The sequence below is a fragment of the Theropithecus gelada genome, chromosome 2 (genome assembly GCF_003255815.1).
Source record: "Theropithecus gelada isolate Dixy chromosome 2, Tgel_1.0, whole genome shotgun sequence".
NCBI classification, from domain to species: domain Eukaryota; kingdom Metazoa; phylum Chordata; class Mammalia; order Primates; family Cercopithecidae; genus Theropithecus; species Theropithecus gelada.
Genome location: NC_037669.1, coordinates 177,310,344 through 177,324,417, shown reverse-complemented (window position 1 = coordinate 177,324,417; position 14,074 = coordinate 177,310,344). Strand labels below are relative to the sequence as shown.

The window sequence follows — 14,074 nt, the reverse complement described above, 5'->3', positions numbered from 1 at the left end:
CCAAAGAAGTCATCCAAGGCAAGGGGCCTGGCTGGCATCTCTCATGAGACCACCTGAGGGGAGTATGCCAGGAAAAGCCATTTATGGGCCCTTCACTTGCTGCCTGTCTGCTGTGATGCCACCTGAAAGGGGTGTACTGGGGGAAGCTGCTGGGGTCGATGGGTGGGGATGTGCTCTGGTTTCTGGTTACCAGTGCTGCTGAAAAGAACCACAGATTCTGTAGGAGACCCATGAAGTGAGCACACAAGGTATTCCTCCTTCCTTCTCCAGTGTCTCTCCAGCACCCTCTGCTGACAAAGTTTAAGATTGGACCAGAAGTCAAGGGAGAAATATCTTCAGAGTCCACCTACATTATTTTAGGACACTCAAAAAGGGTAGATTTGTAGCTGAGAGGCAATAAATCGATAACTGACATAACACAATCTAGTGACAGTGCTGCAAAAGTAATTGTTTTTGCCATTACTTTCAATACATCAGAAATCCACGTATAAATTGTGTAATTTGTAAGAATGATTGTAGTCTCATAAATGTTTGTGAAAATTGAGTTGAATTAGTGTTTCATTTTTAACTCTTTATTTTGAAGACTTATTGGACTTGACAAGAGCAGAGCTATAAGAATGTTAATTTCAGAGATGAAATGATAAGATCAAGAACTTACCTTGTTGAACTGGGAATGTTTCTGGGCATTCACTTATGATTTAAAATCCACTAAACTCAAAACATTATATATATATAAAAAATACATATATTACATATATAATATATATTATATATAATATATATATCACCAGTCTTGATTTTAAGATATGAGATAGGTCTATTTCTCTTTATGAAATGCTTTGAAACTTTATATACTAGAGCATAATTCTGATGGTTAGAGAACTGTTATAACATTGATTATTACAAACTGTTTATGGCAGAAAATGAAAATCAGTTCAAATATTGTCAGTGTGAAACTGACAATGAGGAAGATGTGTATGACTCAATCTTTCCTGAATACAATTCTGTATGTCTAATTTGTGAACCCCCAACATAATGTCCCAAATCTCCTCATCCTGAGTACAAGTCTTTTGGTCATGGAACTTCCTATATTTTTGTCCAGTGAGGACAAAGCCTTGTCTGCATGACAAAGGCTGGGCTAAAGCCTGTTAGAAAGACCAGCAGGGAAGATGACTGGGTTACGGTTACTTAGTGTAGATGACAGTTTCTCATAGAACATACACTGCCTACTTCAGAATCACTTGACATGCTTCATAAACTGCCAATTCTTTAGCCTTTTCTGGGATGGACTTAGACACTGGACATTTTGAACATAGGAACTCAGAATCTACATTTTGAATAGGTCTTCTAGCTAATTCACACTTTTACTGATATTTGAGAGCCGGGAGTCAAGGTGATGCTCTTTTTTCAAAAGCAGTATAGGCTAGGATCATAGTAGTGCTGGTTAGTGAAGCCCATGCATGTCGTGCTGCTATCAACTCACAGGTAATCAAAGCTTTTGCATTTGTCAGGTGTAGGGGCCAACTTTGGCTGCCTTAAGAAAAATAATTATTGGAAGCCTATGATGATATAGCAAATAACTTAAGGATCAGTGTTGGAGAGAAAGGATCCAGGGCATCTCTAAGCATATATGTATGTAAGCAGGCACTAACTGACAAAGCTGGGTTGAGTCAGCTTCAAACTTAACTTTTTTCCTGCTATTTTCACATTAAGATGAAGGAACCCGCTAGGTGCACACTATGGAGAAGAAAATTTTTAAATAGGATGTTATCAGAAGGCAGAAGGGATTGTTACTCTAAGATTGTGATATGTTAAAGTTTTATACACATGGTAACCCTTAAAGAAACTAAGTTTTCAAAGTATTTAATTGCATTCTAAGATAAATCTTAGGATAACAATTTTAAATTTTTTCTAATTCTCAGCCTGAATATGCCAATATTTGCTTTTGGTACATTCCACCGAGCCTCAGAGAGATGGAAGAAGGACCTGAGTTCTGGGCAAAACTTAATTTGGTAAGTAATAAGTAAATGGTATTTTTCTTTTTGATGAAGTTGATTCAGTGCACATTATCTGTTGATCCTATAAATAATTCTGTGCTTGCTAGGCCCTCTTATCTAGAGAAGTGTCTTCTAGTTCGTTAAAAAGTAATGACAGGCCAAACAGTTGTAGACGTTGTTTACATTTAACAAATTAACATGGTTGACACACACTCTCAAAACAATTAGGTTGTAAGATAATTATGGAATTTGTTAGAAGTTCTGGCTCACAGTGTACTTCAGGAAGTGCCATCTGGTCATGGGACACAAGGTTAGAGTTGTGTGATGAATGACTATTTCAACTCTGCTACTGCATCTGGGCTGCTGTATCACCTTACTTGGAAAATAATGTTAAAAGTCTAAATCTGATACTTTTTGTGAGCTTGAGACCTTCTGTCTTCAACAAAGGCCCTATGTCTTACACTCAAGGGGATTACATAGAAGAGATGCTAGCAATGGGTTTCAGTTGAACATCGAACAAAATGTGCTTGGAAGTGTCTTCACACACAGCTGTTGGGGCTGATCATACAGTGTGAGGAGAGGCCCCAGGCTCTAGGGACTGCTTATGTCTCATCTACTCCTCGCCTAGCATGGCCCTGCCAGTTATAATCCTGCCTCTAATTCAGATTTCCAAGAACTATGGAGTCTTGCAAGTAACACTATTTGATCCCACTTTCCAGATGTATGAACATAATGCATATTTAAAGTGAACCCATGGGAGTTCCACTGGGGATTATGTGGTCGGTCATGTAGAGTGAAAATTCTCACAGGCTAGCACCAACATCAGGCAATTCCCTACCCTCTTGAGGGAGATCAAGTCAGCACAGCTGACTTTATGACCCTGGTTAGTAAAGCTCTGACTTGCAAACCCCTCCTTACCCTCAGGGGGAAAAGGATTTTTTTTTTTAAGCAATTTTTGTGGTCCATAGCCTTTAGAAGACAAAAAAACAAAAACTCCCTGCTCAGATAAGTGACAAACATTTGCTGATGTCCACTAAACTATGCACTGGAAATACAAACATCAAAAGGATATGTCTCCTCCCTTGAGAAACTCAATATTCCCAGAGACAACGAGTAGAGAGACAATCACAAGGTAGCCAAGAAGTGCCTGAATGGAGATTAACTGTGCCAGTGAAAGTAGAAAGGGTATTTACCCCAATGTGTGATACTAGAGCTGAGTTTTGAACAATAAGCAGATGCCAGTCAGGGGACAATTGTAAAGTGGATTCCAGGAAGAATCACAGCATGAGGACTCAGGCTCAAAGAGGAGAATGTGGTTCCATGACCACAGGGGTGCAAAGAAACAGTGACGGGAGGTGAGAAGAGTAACAGACAGAGGGAGGGTCATGGAGCCTTGTCTCCCATGGCAAAGAGCTTGGGATTTTTGCCCCAGTCTAATTGGAAGGAAGAGGGCAGAGCCTTTAAGTCATAGTCACTGATTGCCTCACTTGGCAGCATGTCCTATTTAGCTTCAGGTCATTTTCTGTTTATTCATGGTTCAAACCTCCTAACCTGTAACATAATAGATGACCAATACAGAAGTCTTCTACCTCTTATCAAACCTTATCAGGTAGCAAAGATGGGGAGAAATGGATGGTGTTATCTGTGCCCTTACCTATTTTCAGGCAGTTAGCATAGACCTTGGGATTTGTCTTGTATTTTTGTCACATGCAAAATAGCAAAGTGCTTAAGAATACATATCAGATGTTAAGTAACTCAGAGAAACAGGAACTGGACAATGTGGGAATTTAGAGGAACATTTTTTCACTTTGATGGAATGTGGCTGACATTTTTTGGTAGGGTAGGGAAAGAAATTACAAGTTGAGAAAGGTATGGTCACCATTGTTCTCACTAAGCTAGAAATTGTTTTTTCATTAAGAAAAAATGAAGAATGTGATATTTGTGTTTCACTAACTCAGTACTGTTGGACTGATAGGAATTAGAATAACTGGATACTCATATTTGGGGACTTTTTACTCTTGGTTTACTTTGTTTTTTAAAAAATTGAAATTGAGTATGGATATAATACAGAATATAATGCATTTTTCGCCCCAAGATGGTGTCTTGCTCTGTCGCCCAGGCTGGGGTGCAATGGCACGATCTCTGCTCACTGCAACCTCCACCTCCCAGGTTCAAGTGATTCCCACCTGAGTCTCCCGAGTAGCTGGGATCACAGGCATCTACCATCATGCCTAGCTGAGTTTTTGTATTTTTGTTGAGATGGGGTTTCACCATATTGGCCAGGCTTTGACTTCAGGTGATCCGCCCGCCTCGGCCTCCCAAAGTGCTGGGATTACAGGCGTGAGCCACCACGCCCGGCGTGTAATGCACTTTTTATCTTAATTGGGAATTGAACAGGAATTGGGACATTCTCTTTTATCCCCAATATTTGCCAAAGTGGATCATACGGTAAATATCCAGTTTATTTTCTTTACTGTCCATCTTGGACTCTCCATCCCTTAATTTTGGAAATGCTTTTCTGCCACTTACAACCATTGCCTGATCTAGTAACAACTTCATTTGTTGTAGTTGCTACCGAATAGAAAAAATGCCTGCTGCAGACAAATTGTCACCGGTCCTGAGTTTCTTAATTTCCTATCATTCTCCTCCTGCAAGTCGAGGTGTCTACATGAATTTGGCAAGGGGGAAGGGAGACATATGTGTATATATATACATATTGTTTATGTGGTTTTATGCTTACTGTAGAATGAGAATGCAAGTGTATGATTTATAACCTGTAGTGTAAAGCACACTTGAAATTTTAGGGTTTATCTTGAATAGAGAATCACAAGGCTTTGCCCCTCTGATGCTACTAATGTCAGGTTGAGCTGTCGGATTTCAGATTCGCTGGTGTGATAAATCTTCCATTTGGTGGCAGAAGGGGAGAGGGATTATTTGGTAATGAATCTAGAGAGTTGGAGGGTGTAAGTGTATATGTGTGCTTGCAAGTATGTGTGCATACATGAGACTATTTGAGAACACAATTTAGTCTGTGGCCTGTAACAATACGATGACACTCTGATACTGGATCTGAGTTCCAATGACTCCTCTTTTCAAGATGCCCACCATAAGATGTTCCTCTTTCCGACTCGCTCATTATTGATATCTTAAGGTCTTCATCATTACTTCCCTAGATTGTATTTGTCTCATTTTCTGGTCTCTTTGCCTCCTGCCATCTCCTTTTCCAGTTTATTTTCTTTACTGTCAGCCCCTCTTTACCTCCATCTCTGCTTCATCATGTCACTCTTCTGTCTGGAAGTCTGACTTGTTTCCCATCCCCTAGTCCCATATAGCAACCGGTCTCAACCCTGTCGGGGTCAATGACCACTATTTATAGTAAAACACAATATTTAGGAGAATATACCCTTTACTCTTCTAAAATGAAACCAATGGAATGCATGACCTCCTTATACGCAGTTTTGTAAAGGGCAACATAAGACTTTATAATGCAATGTGCAAGTTTATAATAAAATTATGTAAATGCTTAAGCATGACAGTACTGGAAGACATAAGTGATAAGATTCTTGCATATACTCTTAGAAACAGTGAATGTAGGCTATTCATGAATGCACACTATTATAAGTAGGTGATGTTGGTGATGAAAATAACAGCAATAGTATGGTATTAGTGATATACTTTTCAAAAATGATGAACAACTTTTGTGAATACTCTGAAGAAATCATTTTTCCCTTGCTTTACACGGTAGAAAACTATTAAAAATGGCCACAAAATATTTGGCATTGGTATGTAGAACAGTTAGGTTCTGTGCTTGAATAATTATAATCAGGCTTCTTACACCTCATGCATTTCTACTAGGACATTTGAAAGTTGTGTAAAACATGGGACAGTTCAATGTCACTCAAGATAACTCTACACAGTGCAGGGCAGCTGACACCTCTGGTCTCCACCTTCTAAATGCCAGTAGCAGCCCCCTCAAGATCATGAAAATCCAAAGCATTTGTCCAGATTTCCTAGATATTCCCTAGGCAGGTGGTAGCATTTCCTTGAGAACCACTGTCCCACAGAATAAAATCTCACCATGTCTTACACCAAATTGAATCTTGTCTCTTTGGCATCCAAAGCCCTCCATGTCTGATCCTAAGGCACTTTTCTAACTCAACCTATGTGATTTCTTGTACTGAGTAAATTGGCCCAGAGGAGTTAGGAAACACTGGAAACTGGGTAATGGATATCTTTCACTAATCAAATTGACAAATCACTGTAGTTTTCAATGTTGATGTCTACTGTTGGTGAGCATCAGGAGACTCCTGCAAGCTGTTCTTGGGTAAATTTTGTACCATTTTTCTGAAAAGCAACTTTATAAAACATATCAAATATCTTAATTTCATTTTTCTTTCAGCAAATTCCTTTTCTAAAAATGTATTATTTAAAAATAGTTATAGAAATATTGGGGGAAGCTACTAAGACATTCATAGGCATTATTTTAAAATAGCAAATATTTCAGAAGAAACTAAATATTCAACTATAGAGAACTGGTTAAATTTTAGTACATTAACTTATAAACCAATTTGTAGTGTCCAGACAAAATTGTGTTTCAAAATAATTCATATTAAAAAGGGGTTTAAAACAGCCACTGTATTATACCAATATCGAAATTTTATGCTTAAATGTACATAAGTACATATAAAATACTGTGTATGCTTTAAGGGTACATAAGAGGTGCCAAAATATTTTAAAGTTGTAGGTGATTTTATATTTCTCTTCAGTTTGAAAATTTTCTATAATTAGTGTATGTTTGTGAAAACAATAATAAAATGAGATACTTTAGTGGAGTTAATTGATCCAATGAAGCCACAGATTTCCCCGAGTGCTTTATCTAGACAGAAGTTATCCAGGTTTCAACCATGTATCTCCCAAGAGCCAGAAAAATTAAGCATTAATCCCAATATGGTACATTTTTACCATTTTAAAATTATCTACACGTATTACTTGAGAAATATAGCATGTAGATTTAACAATTTTTGTAAGGATGAATTTTAAAGTTTTAAATATTAAAATGTTTTAATCTTGTACCATTCTTTAAGGATCATTATACAATATTCAATTAGTTTGCAAACTATTTTCTCTTATGACATGTTCCTAGGTATTGTGTTCAATGTCATCCCTTCCCACCTCTCCCCTCCTTGCTAAAATACACACAGTATCTGCATTGGTTTTAAGTTTAGAGGCATTGCTAGTGGTGGTTCATAGTGATCTTCAATAGGCTTCCTAGGTTTCCCTGAAAGCTTCCGGCATTGTGGTAGAGTTATACTTTGCTTTTTTTTGTTTTGCTTTTTTAAGATGGAGTCTCACTCTGTCGCCCATGCTGGAGTGCAGTGACACAATCTTGGCTCACTGCAACCTCTGCCTCCTGGGTTCAACCGACTCTCCTGCCTCAGCCTCCTGAGTTGCTGGGATTACAGCTACTCACCACTACACACAGCTAGTTTTTCATATTTTTATTTTAGTTGAGATGGTGTTTTACCCATGTTGGCCAGGCTGGTCTCCAACTCCTGACCTCACGATTCACCCAACCTTGGCCTCCCCAAAGTGCTGAGATTACAGGCGTCAGCCACTGCACCCAGCCCTATACTTTGCTTTCTAAAGTAACTTCCTGAAATAAGTTTGTATGTTTCCTTCTTCTGAAGCTGCCCGACAGTGATCAGATATTGAGAACGAGGAAGCTGAGGATAGAATGCAAAGATAAGATGGGAAATGTTAGACCCAGAGAATGTAATTGAAAATTCCACTCATTTGTTTTGCCCCATCATTACTCGGTACTCTGATAGAGAAGATTTCTTCTTTTGTCAATATTTCATAAATAATTCTACATTATGCCAACAAAATTTACATTCTTAAAAGTAATTAACAAGCTGTCTTTTCGTATTCATTTATGGTTATTTGTTTTGTTTTTTTTCATTTGCTGGCCTGCAGATTTGTGACTAATGTTATTTATAACAGGCTCCTTTCTCAATAGTAGAGGGGAAATAAATCTTAAAAATCTACTTGATGGGTTTTATTGTTTGGTGATAAAACTTGATATCCCAGATATCTTAAGAATTTAGTATTCTCCCCGGCAGGTTTCTGATTATGCAGTCTCATCTTCAAGTGCCGTTAATCTGGGTAGGGTGATGTGGAAACGTCGCTGTGGAAACCTCACAGTGAAGACATCCACACAGGCTGCTGCTTTGGATTTTAGGGAGGGTTTTAGCATCTCTTTCCCTGCCCCATTTATTTTCTGAATGTGTTTTTGTGTGTCTAGTATCTGGACATATTTCTAGCCACTCCAACAGCAGTTCTGTATATGTCTTCTGATCTCTTAGGGACTTGTAGATATGCATACACACATGCACACACGTGCACAAGTTCACAACAATTGAAGGCTTGTGTATTTTTCAGAATTCTGATTTTCTTTTGTCATTGTGTCTTTGACATTAGTATATTCAATCACTCAATTTTGGATTGTGAACTAAAAGCACCTGGGTCTTCAAAGGTGCAGCGCTTTAAAAAATGTTCAAAGATTAGATTCTTTTTTAAACCTTATGCTACAGAATTTATAGTATATCCTTCAAAAAAATCCTGTTTCCTAGTAGATATCACTTTCAAGCTGTAGTTTAAAATTTATGTTTAAAGAGTCTAATATCAAAGTGCCTTTTAAAGAAAATAGTTCTAAATATGACTTAAGAGGCTCCCCTTATTTGGATAGTGGCTGGGATGTAGATTTCAAGAATGCTTAGCTAATGAATATTCTGTGTTTTGTAGACATCATATGCTCTTTCCCTGAACTATTAAAAGCTAATATAAAATGTTATTTTAAGTATTCTGTCAGGTAGAGATATTATGTACAATTTGTCATGCATTCTAATGGTAATCGGTTTTGTTCTTACGCCTTTCTGCAACTTAAGGGTCAAGAAGCCACTTAGGTACTTCTGATATAATTATGGCCAGCTTCAGCTGATTGCTGAAGCTGGAGTGTCCCTTCAGCTGAAGGGCAGGGAATATTCAGTGCTTTTCTTGCTTTTATGCTCATCTCTTTTCCAGTTGTTAATTGTTGTCTTTCTAAATATACTCCACTGGATTTATACAATTTCAACCAACAAAAAGTACCAATAAAATTCTTGTTGTATGTGCATGTTTAAGGGGAAGTTCATGATGAGTTTTCCTTTGTTTCATAGCATGTTTCAATGAATAATTTATTACTTTACTTATTTTCTAACTAATATGTTGTTTTGTGGTCTTTAAACATTTTCATAGATATAAGTGTTTTATGGATAGTAACTTGAACTCTCCAGAAAAGCCAGATAAGTACAGATGTCCTCATTATAAATTTCTTTCTTTCCTTGAGTTTAACAGCCTCCCTTCTGTTTCTGTTGGACTGTTCTAATTTATTGCGGCATACGTTCTGAGTCTGGCCTATCTCTTGAAAATTAAAATAGAGAAGAATGAAGCTGGCATTTACTGCAGACTGAGGCCGACCTCAGAGGCCTAAGGCCAGGATGAGACCAGTTATCTGAGGAATTTTCATGGGAGTGGCCACCCACAGCTCACAACAGTAAACACTTGTTCACTTGTGACCGACTGATCCACTGGGCACCTTTGATGACAGTCATAGGAAATGAGGCCAAGGAATAGCTAAAAAGCTGCATTTCATGAGCATCTTTTTGTACATCAGGTCTATTGTTCTATAGACACACACATGAGGCAAAAGTATACTGTTCTCTGTACTGGAGTGCCACTGGCTTTCTGTGTAACATTTGCACATGAGCCAAGTTTATCACTTAAGTCTGTTTCTTTAGTGTCTGTTCATGTAAGGTCTAAGTGAAATAATTCTGAATTTCCAAATATATCAGGGTGAACATCAAGGAAAGGCAGAAGCTTAATTAATACTTATGGGCCACTTACTGCTGTGTCTCTATGGTTTTATTTGGTTTACTCAGTCGAGTTGCAAACCCAAATACATATAGAAGCTAGACAAGTGGCATAAATGCGAGGAGCCCGAGCATAACACAGGAGGGAGTGATGGGGACTGGGATACACTGAAGTATATTGGCCCCAGCTAAAGGGAACAAACCTCTACTCAGCTCCTAATCATGACTGCCATGCAGGAATGCAGGTCGGGGTTGCCAAGTCTTATTTTTAAGAGAAGGTAGATAATATACAGATGCTTACATGAACTGTTTTTAATGTTTTCAATATTGGCAAATAATTTAGAAACGTGTGATACACATTTGTCAGTGGGATCTGGTCTTCAGGCTTTTAGCTTGCAATTCCTACCTAAATTCATCAATCCTTGATTACTTGTGTGTGTGTGTGTCACTGGAAGCTCCTTGAGAGTTTGTCTCATCTTTGGCTCCTCCATGGCAACAATTCTGGGGTTGGCCCAACTATCGACTTTGAGGGATGCTTGAGCTCTGTCATCTACCGAAAAACTGTCTCATGCTGTCAGACTGTCAAGTGGGTGTTTTAAGGACTGTAACCTTGTGGCAAATGTGGCAACACAATTTAGACATATGGGTGTGGGTGCGTTTTGGTCTTGTGTTTTCTCCTTTCCGGATTCCAAGAATTAGACAGGGCCTCTGGGCTTCATGCCTCTCCTGAGGTTTGTGTGTTCTGAAGATGTCCATCTTCCTAGATGTTCTAGTAACCTAAGCTGGCCCGTGATGAGACCATAGAGGCAACAAACAGGCAGGCACAGGAGGAAGCAGGAGAAATTTCCCTCAAGCCAGAGGAGGGTACAGGAGACAATTTCTACAGATAGGTTACACAAAGCAGGGAAGCTGAGGATGATTCCTAAGGAGTTATCTTGGCGTGGGGGGGGGCGGGGGGGTGCGCGCATGTGTTCCAGACATTGGAACTTCTGCCCATATCCTAACAGATAAGGATACAGCACTGTCAGTGTACTAAGACATCATATTGGGTCAGGTCATAAGTATTTCACTGGTCACTGGATGGCAATGACAATGACCTAAACATGAGCACTGAATAAGATCCTCATTACCTCTACAGAATCCTTTGGGGCTGTGGGAGCTGTAATAACGACTGAGTGACTTTCAGCAGCCTTGTCTAGGATGGTGGCTTGCAGTTGGATTTAATTTTATTTAGAGAAAATATAGTACTGTGACATTTCTTGCACACTTGAGTTTATGGAGCAAAATCCATACCCACAACACAACCATTAAGGAAATTGCTCTGGACTTGATGCAGTATGTTGTTGTTGCAAAAATAAAGAATGGACCCCTGGGCTGAAAGCAAAAGACTTTTTTCCATGGTCTCTTTGAAGTCCTTTGCCAGTGCCCAGCCTGCCCCCTGGTGGCACTCTGGAAAATGACACACTAAATGCTGAGTGAACAACTGTGAAATGTTACAGAATTACAGCATCACAGGTGCCAAGGGTATCCGATTCTGCCAGACCAAGAAAGACTCAAGTCAGAAATTCTCAGAGGATCAAATTGTTCCTTCTCTTCACTTCAAATATGTTTCTTTCTTCCACTTTCTCTCAGAGGAAGTCACATCCCTTGTCTCCAAAGCCAACTTTTCCACGTTTGCCTTTGAGGCTTCTTCATGCCTCAGAGGTCACTGCACCTGCAGTCTCGCCATTCTCTTCCTTCTTCCCCCCCGCTTCCCCGTCCTTTCTTCTCTCTCCCTCTCTCCTTCTCAAAATTTCATTCTTATTTCCTCTAATATCTTGTTCCCCCCTCAATTGATAAACATGTCCAGGCTTCAACGAAAGAAATGACAATTTTTCCTTAATATTGTTTTCCCCTCAAGCTACTTCACACTGTCTCTTTCCTCATCCCTTTGGACCAAACTCCTGAAAAATAAAAATCTTCAAATGGCTTGCCCTCTGTAACAAGTAAGTAGTCCCTCTCATAATTTATAAAACCATTCCCATAATTTGGGGTATTTAGGTTTCCAGGATTTTGCCACTGTAAACAATAACAGATGAACATCTTTTTTCGCTCACATCTACTTTTGCTATTTCCAAGAGGTAAAATTCTCAAAATGTAATTGCTGACTATGAAAACACTCATGCGACTTTGAGCCTGATTAGTTTGTATTACTATTTTTTAAGAAGTCTGCATACATTTACAATGCCAGTAGTAAGGAATGCGTCCACCAGGTTCAATCTAATTCTGACAACATTGGGTGTTGTAGGGATAAGGGGAGTATGGGGAGTTATTGAGATAGGATATTTTACCTAAAATTTTACACATGTGTATTAATTGTTGGTAGGCTGAACAGTTTCTCTTCATGATTATCAGTGTATCCGGTTTTTCATATTTTAAGTATATTTGAGATCTGATGTTTCCCTTGTAAATTTGAATAAGGGTAACATGGTTTGGGTTTTAAAGCTGTCTTTGTAACATGGAAAGCAAATATTGCCTTCAGTATAACGTCCTTTGTATTTAGTCTTGCCGTTTTTTTCATTGTACAGAAGTTTTAAATTTTTTGTATTTAAATCTGTCAATCTTTTCCTGCATAATTTATTCCACTGCTTCAAAGCTGAAGTTACTGTTTTCTCACAAATCTGATATTCTAATTCCATCTCCTGCTGGCTTTACTGTCATTCAATTTTTTGTATTTAACTCCTTAATCCGTGTAGGGGTTATTTTAGTGCACCATGCAAAGTATGAATCTAACCTGATCATTTCCTCAAAGTATTATCCTGTTTTTCTAATTAATTCCTCCTAACACTTTATTTTGGGGTACTTATGTGTTACAATTTTAAAAACTATTTCAGTTTTCCAATCTGTTCTATTGATCTGCGTCTCTTTTTGTGCCAAGAACTAAAAGGATTTAAGATAGTTTTCCTTTACAATAGGTTCTCAAATCTGCTAAAACTCTATCCTCCTGGATATCTTTGTAAAATGGCATTCTTTAATAATTTTTAGTTTTTATATATTTTAGAACGCTTTAAGTTAAAAATGGCATCTTTTAAATATTCTTATTGAAGATTAAATCACCGATTCTGGAGTTAAGTAAATAATGCCTCTGCCGCTCAGTGGCTGCGTGACCATGAACAAGTTACTGAAACTTGCTTTCCTTTTATTTTTCCATCAATAACATGAGGATATGTTAAAAACTACCTACCTCACAGAACTGTGATGGGGATTGACTGGTATAATGCTTAAATACTGTAAAGTGCTTAGCATTGTGCCTGGCACAGAGTAAATGCTTAATATTAGCTTTCATTATTATTCATCCTGTTACCTCATATTTGAAGGACTATGAGCCCAAGCTATCTTCTCCATGCCTTTTTGTTTGCTCAACAAAATACCTTAACACTATCACAATAGAATTCCTAAAGTCCAACTCTCAATATGTCAACTTTCATGTTTCCCCTTGTCCCATAGGAAAGAGTCTAGAATCATTCAGGGACTACAGTGATCTCATTTACTCAACCTTCTTACCTTGTCCCTCTGCTAATCCTGTTTACGTCCCCTGCGGTCTACCCGACTGAGCCACCTGCTCCTGTCTTTACTTGGAAAGCCAGCCTATCACTGTCATTAAAAACACACTGGCTTGGCAGTCAGAAAAACCCGGATGTGAGTTCTGGCTTCATCACTTCTTCGTGATGTGCCTTTTGGCAAAGTATTTTACAGCTCCATGCCTGTTTCCTCATGCAAAAAAAACCAACAACAATAACAACAAAAAATCACAGTAATAGGTTGTGGATTTTCAGGGACTAAATAGGATAGTACATGTTAACCACTTTATATAGTGCTAAGTAGGACAGGCTACATAATCTGCAGAGCCTGGTGTAAAGTAAAAACGTGGGGTTCCTTTTCCAGAAACTACTAAAAATTTCAAGATGGCAACAGTAGAGCATTACCAAGCATGAGGCCTTTGTCTGCTCAGGAGCTTGTGACTCTGCTGGTTGCACATCTTGAATCCCTGGTGCTCAGGGTTAATGAGAGTGAATTGAGCATTCCCACCTCCTTGTATTTTCTCTGCTTTCTTTGTCCCTGGTGTCTTGTGCCTATATATTCTACCACCTCTTCATTCTTGGTGCCCCATGTTCAATTTCCTTCCTGGAG

General features: G+C 38.6%; 1 protein-coding gene across 1 annotated transcript in view; it reads left to right on the top strand.

Annotated features, from left to right (window-relative positions):
- GADL1 (glutamate decarboxylase like 1) overlaps window positions 1-14,074 on the top strand; it is a 136,874-nt gene that overhangs the window by 84,775 nt on the left and 38,025 nt on the right. Inside the window, exon 14 of the mRNA XM_025377390.1 lies at window positions 1,923-2,012. Coding sequence (XP_025233175.1) covers window positions 1,923-2,012 — 90 coding nt within the window. The remainder of the gene's footprint in view (window positions 1-1,922; window positions 2,013-14,074) is intronic.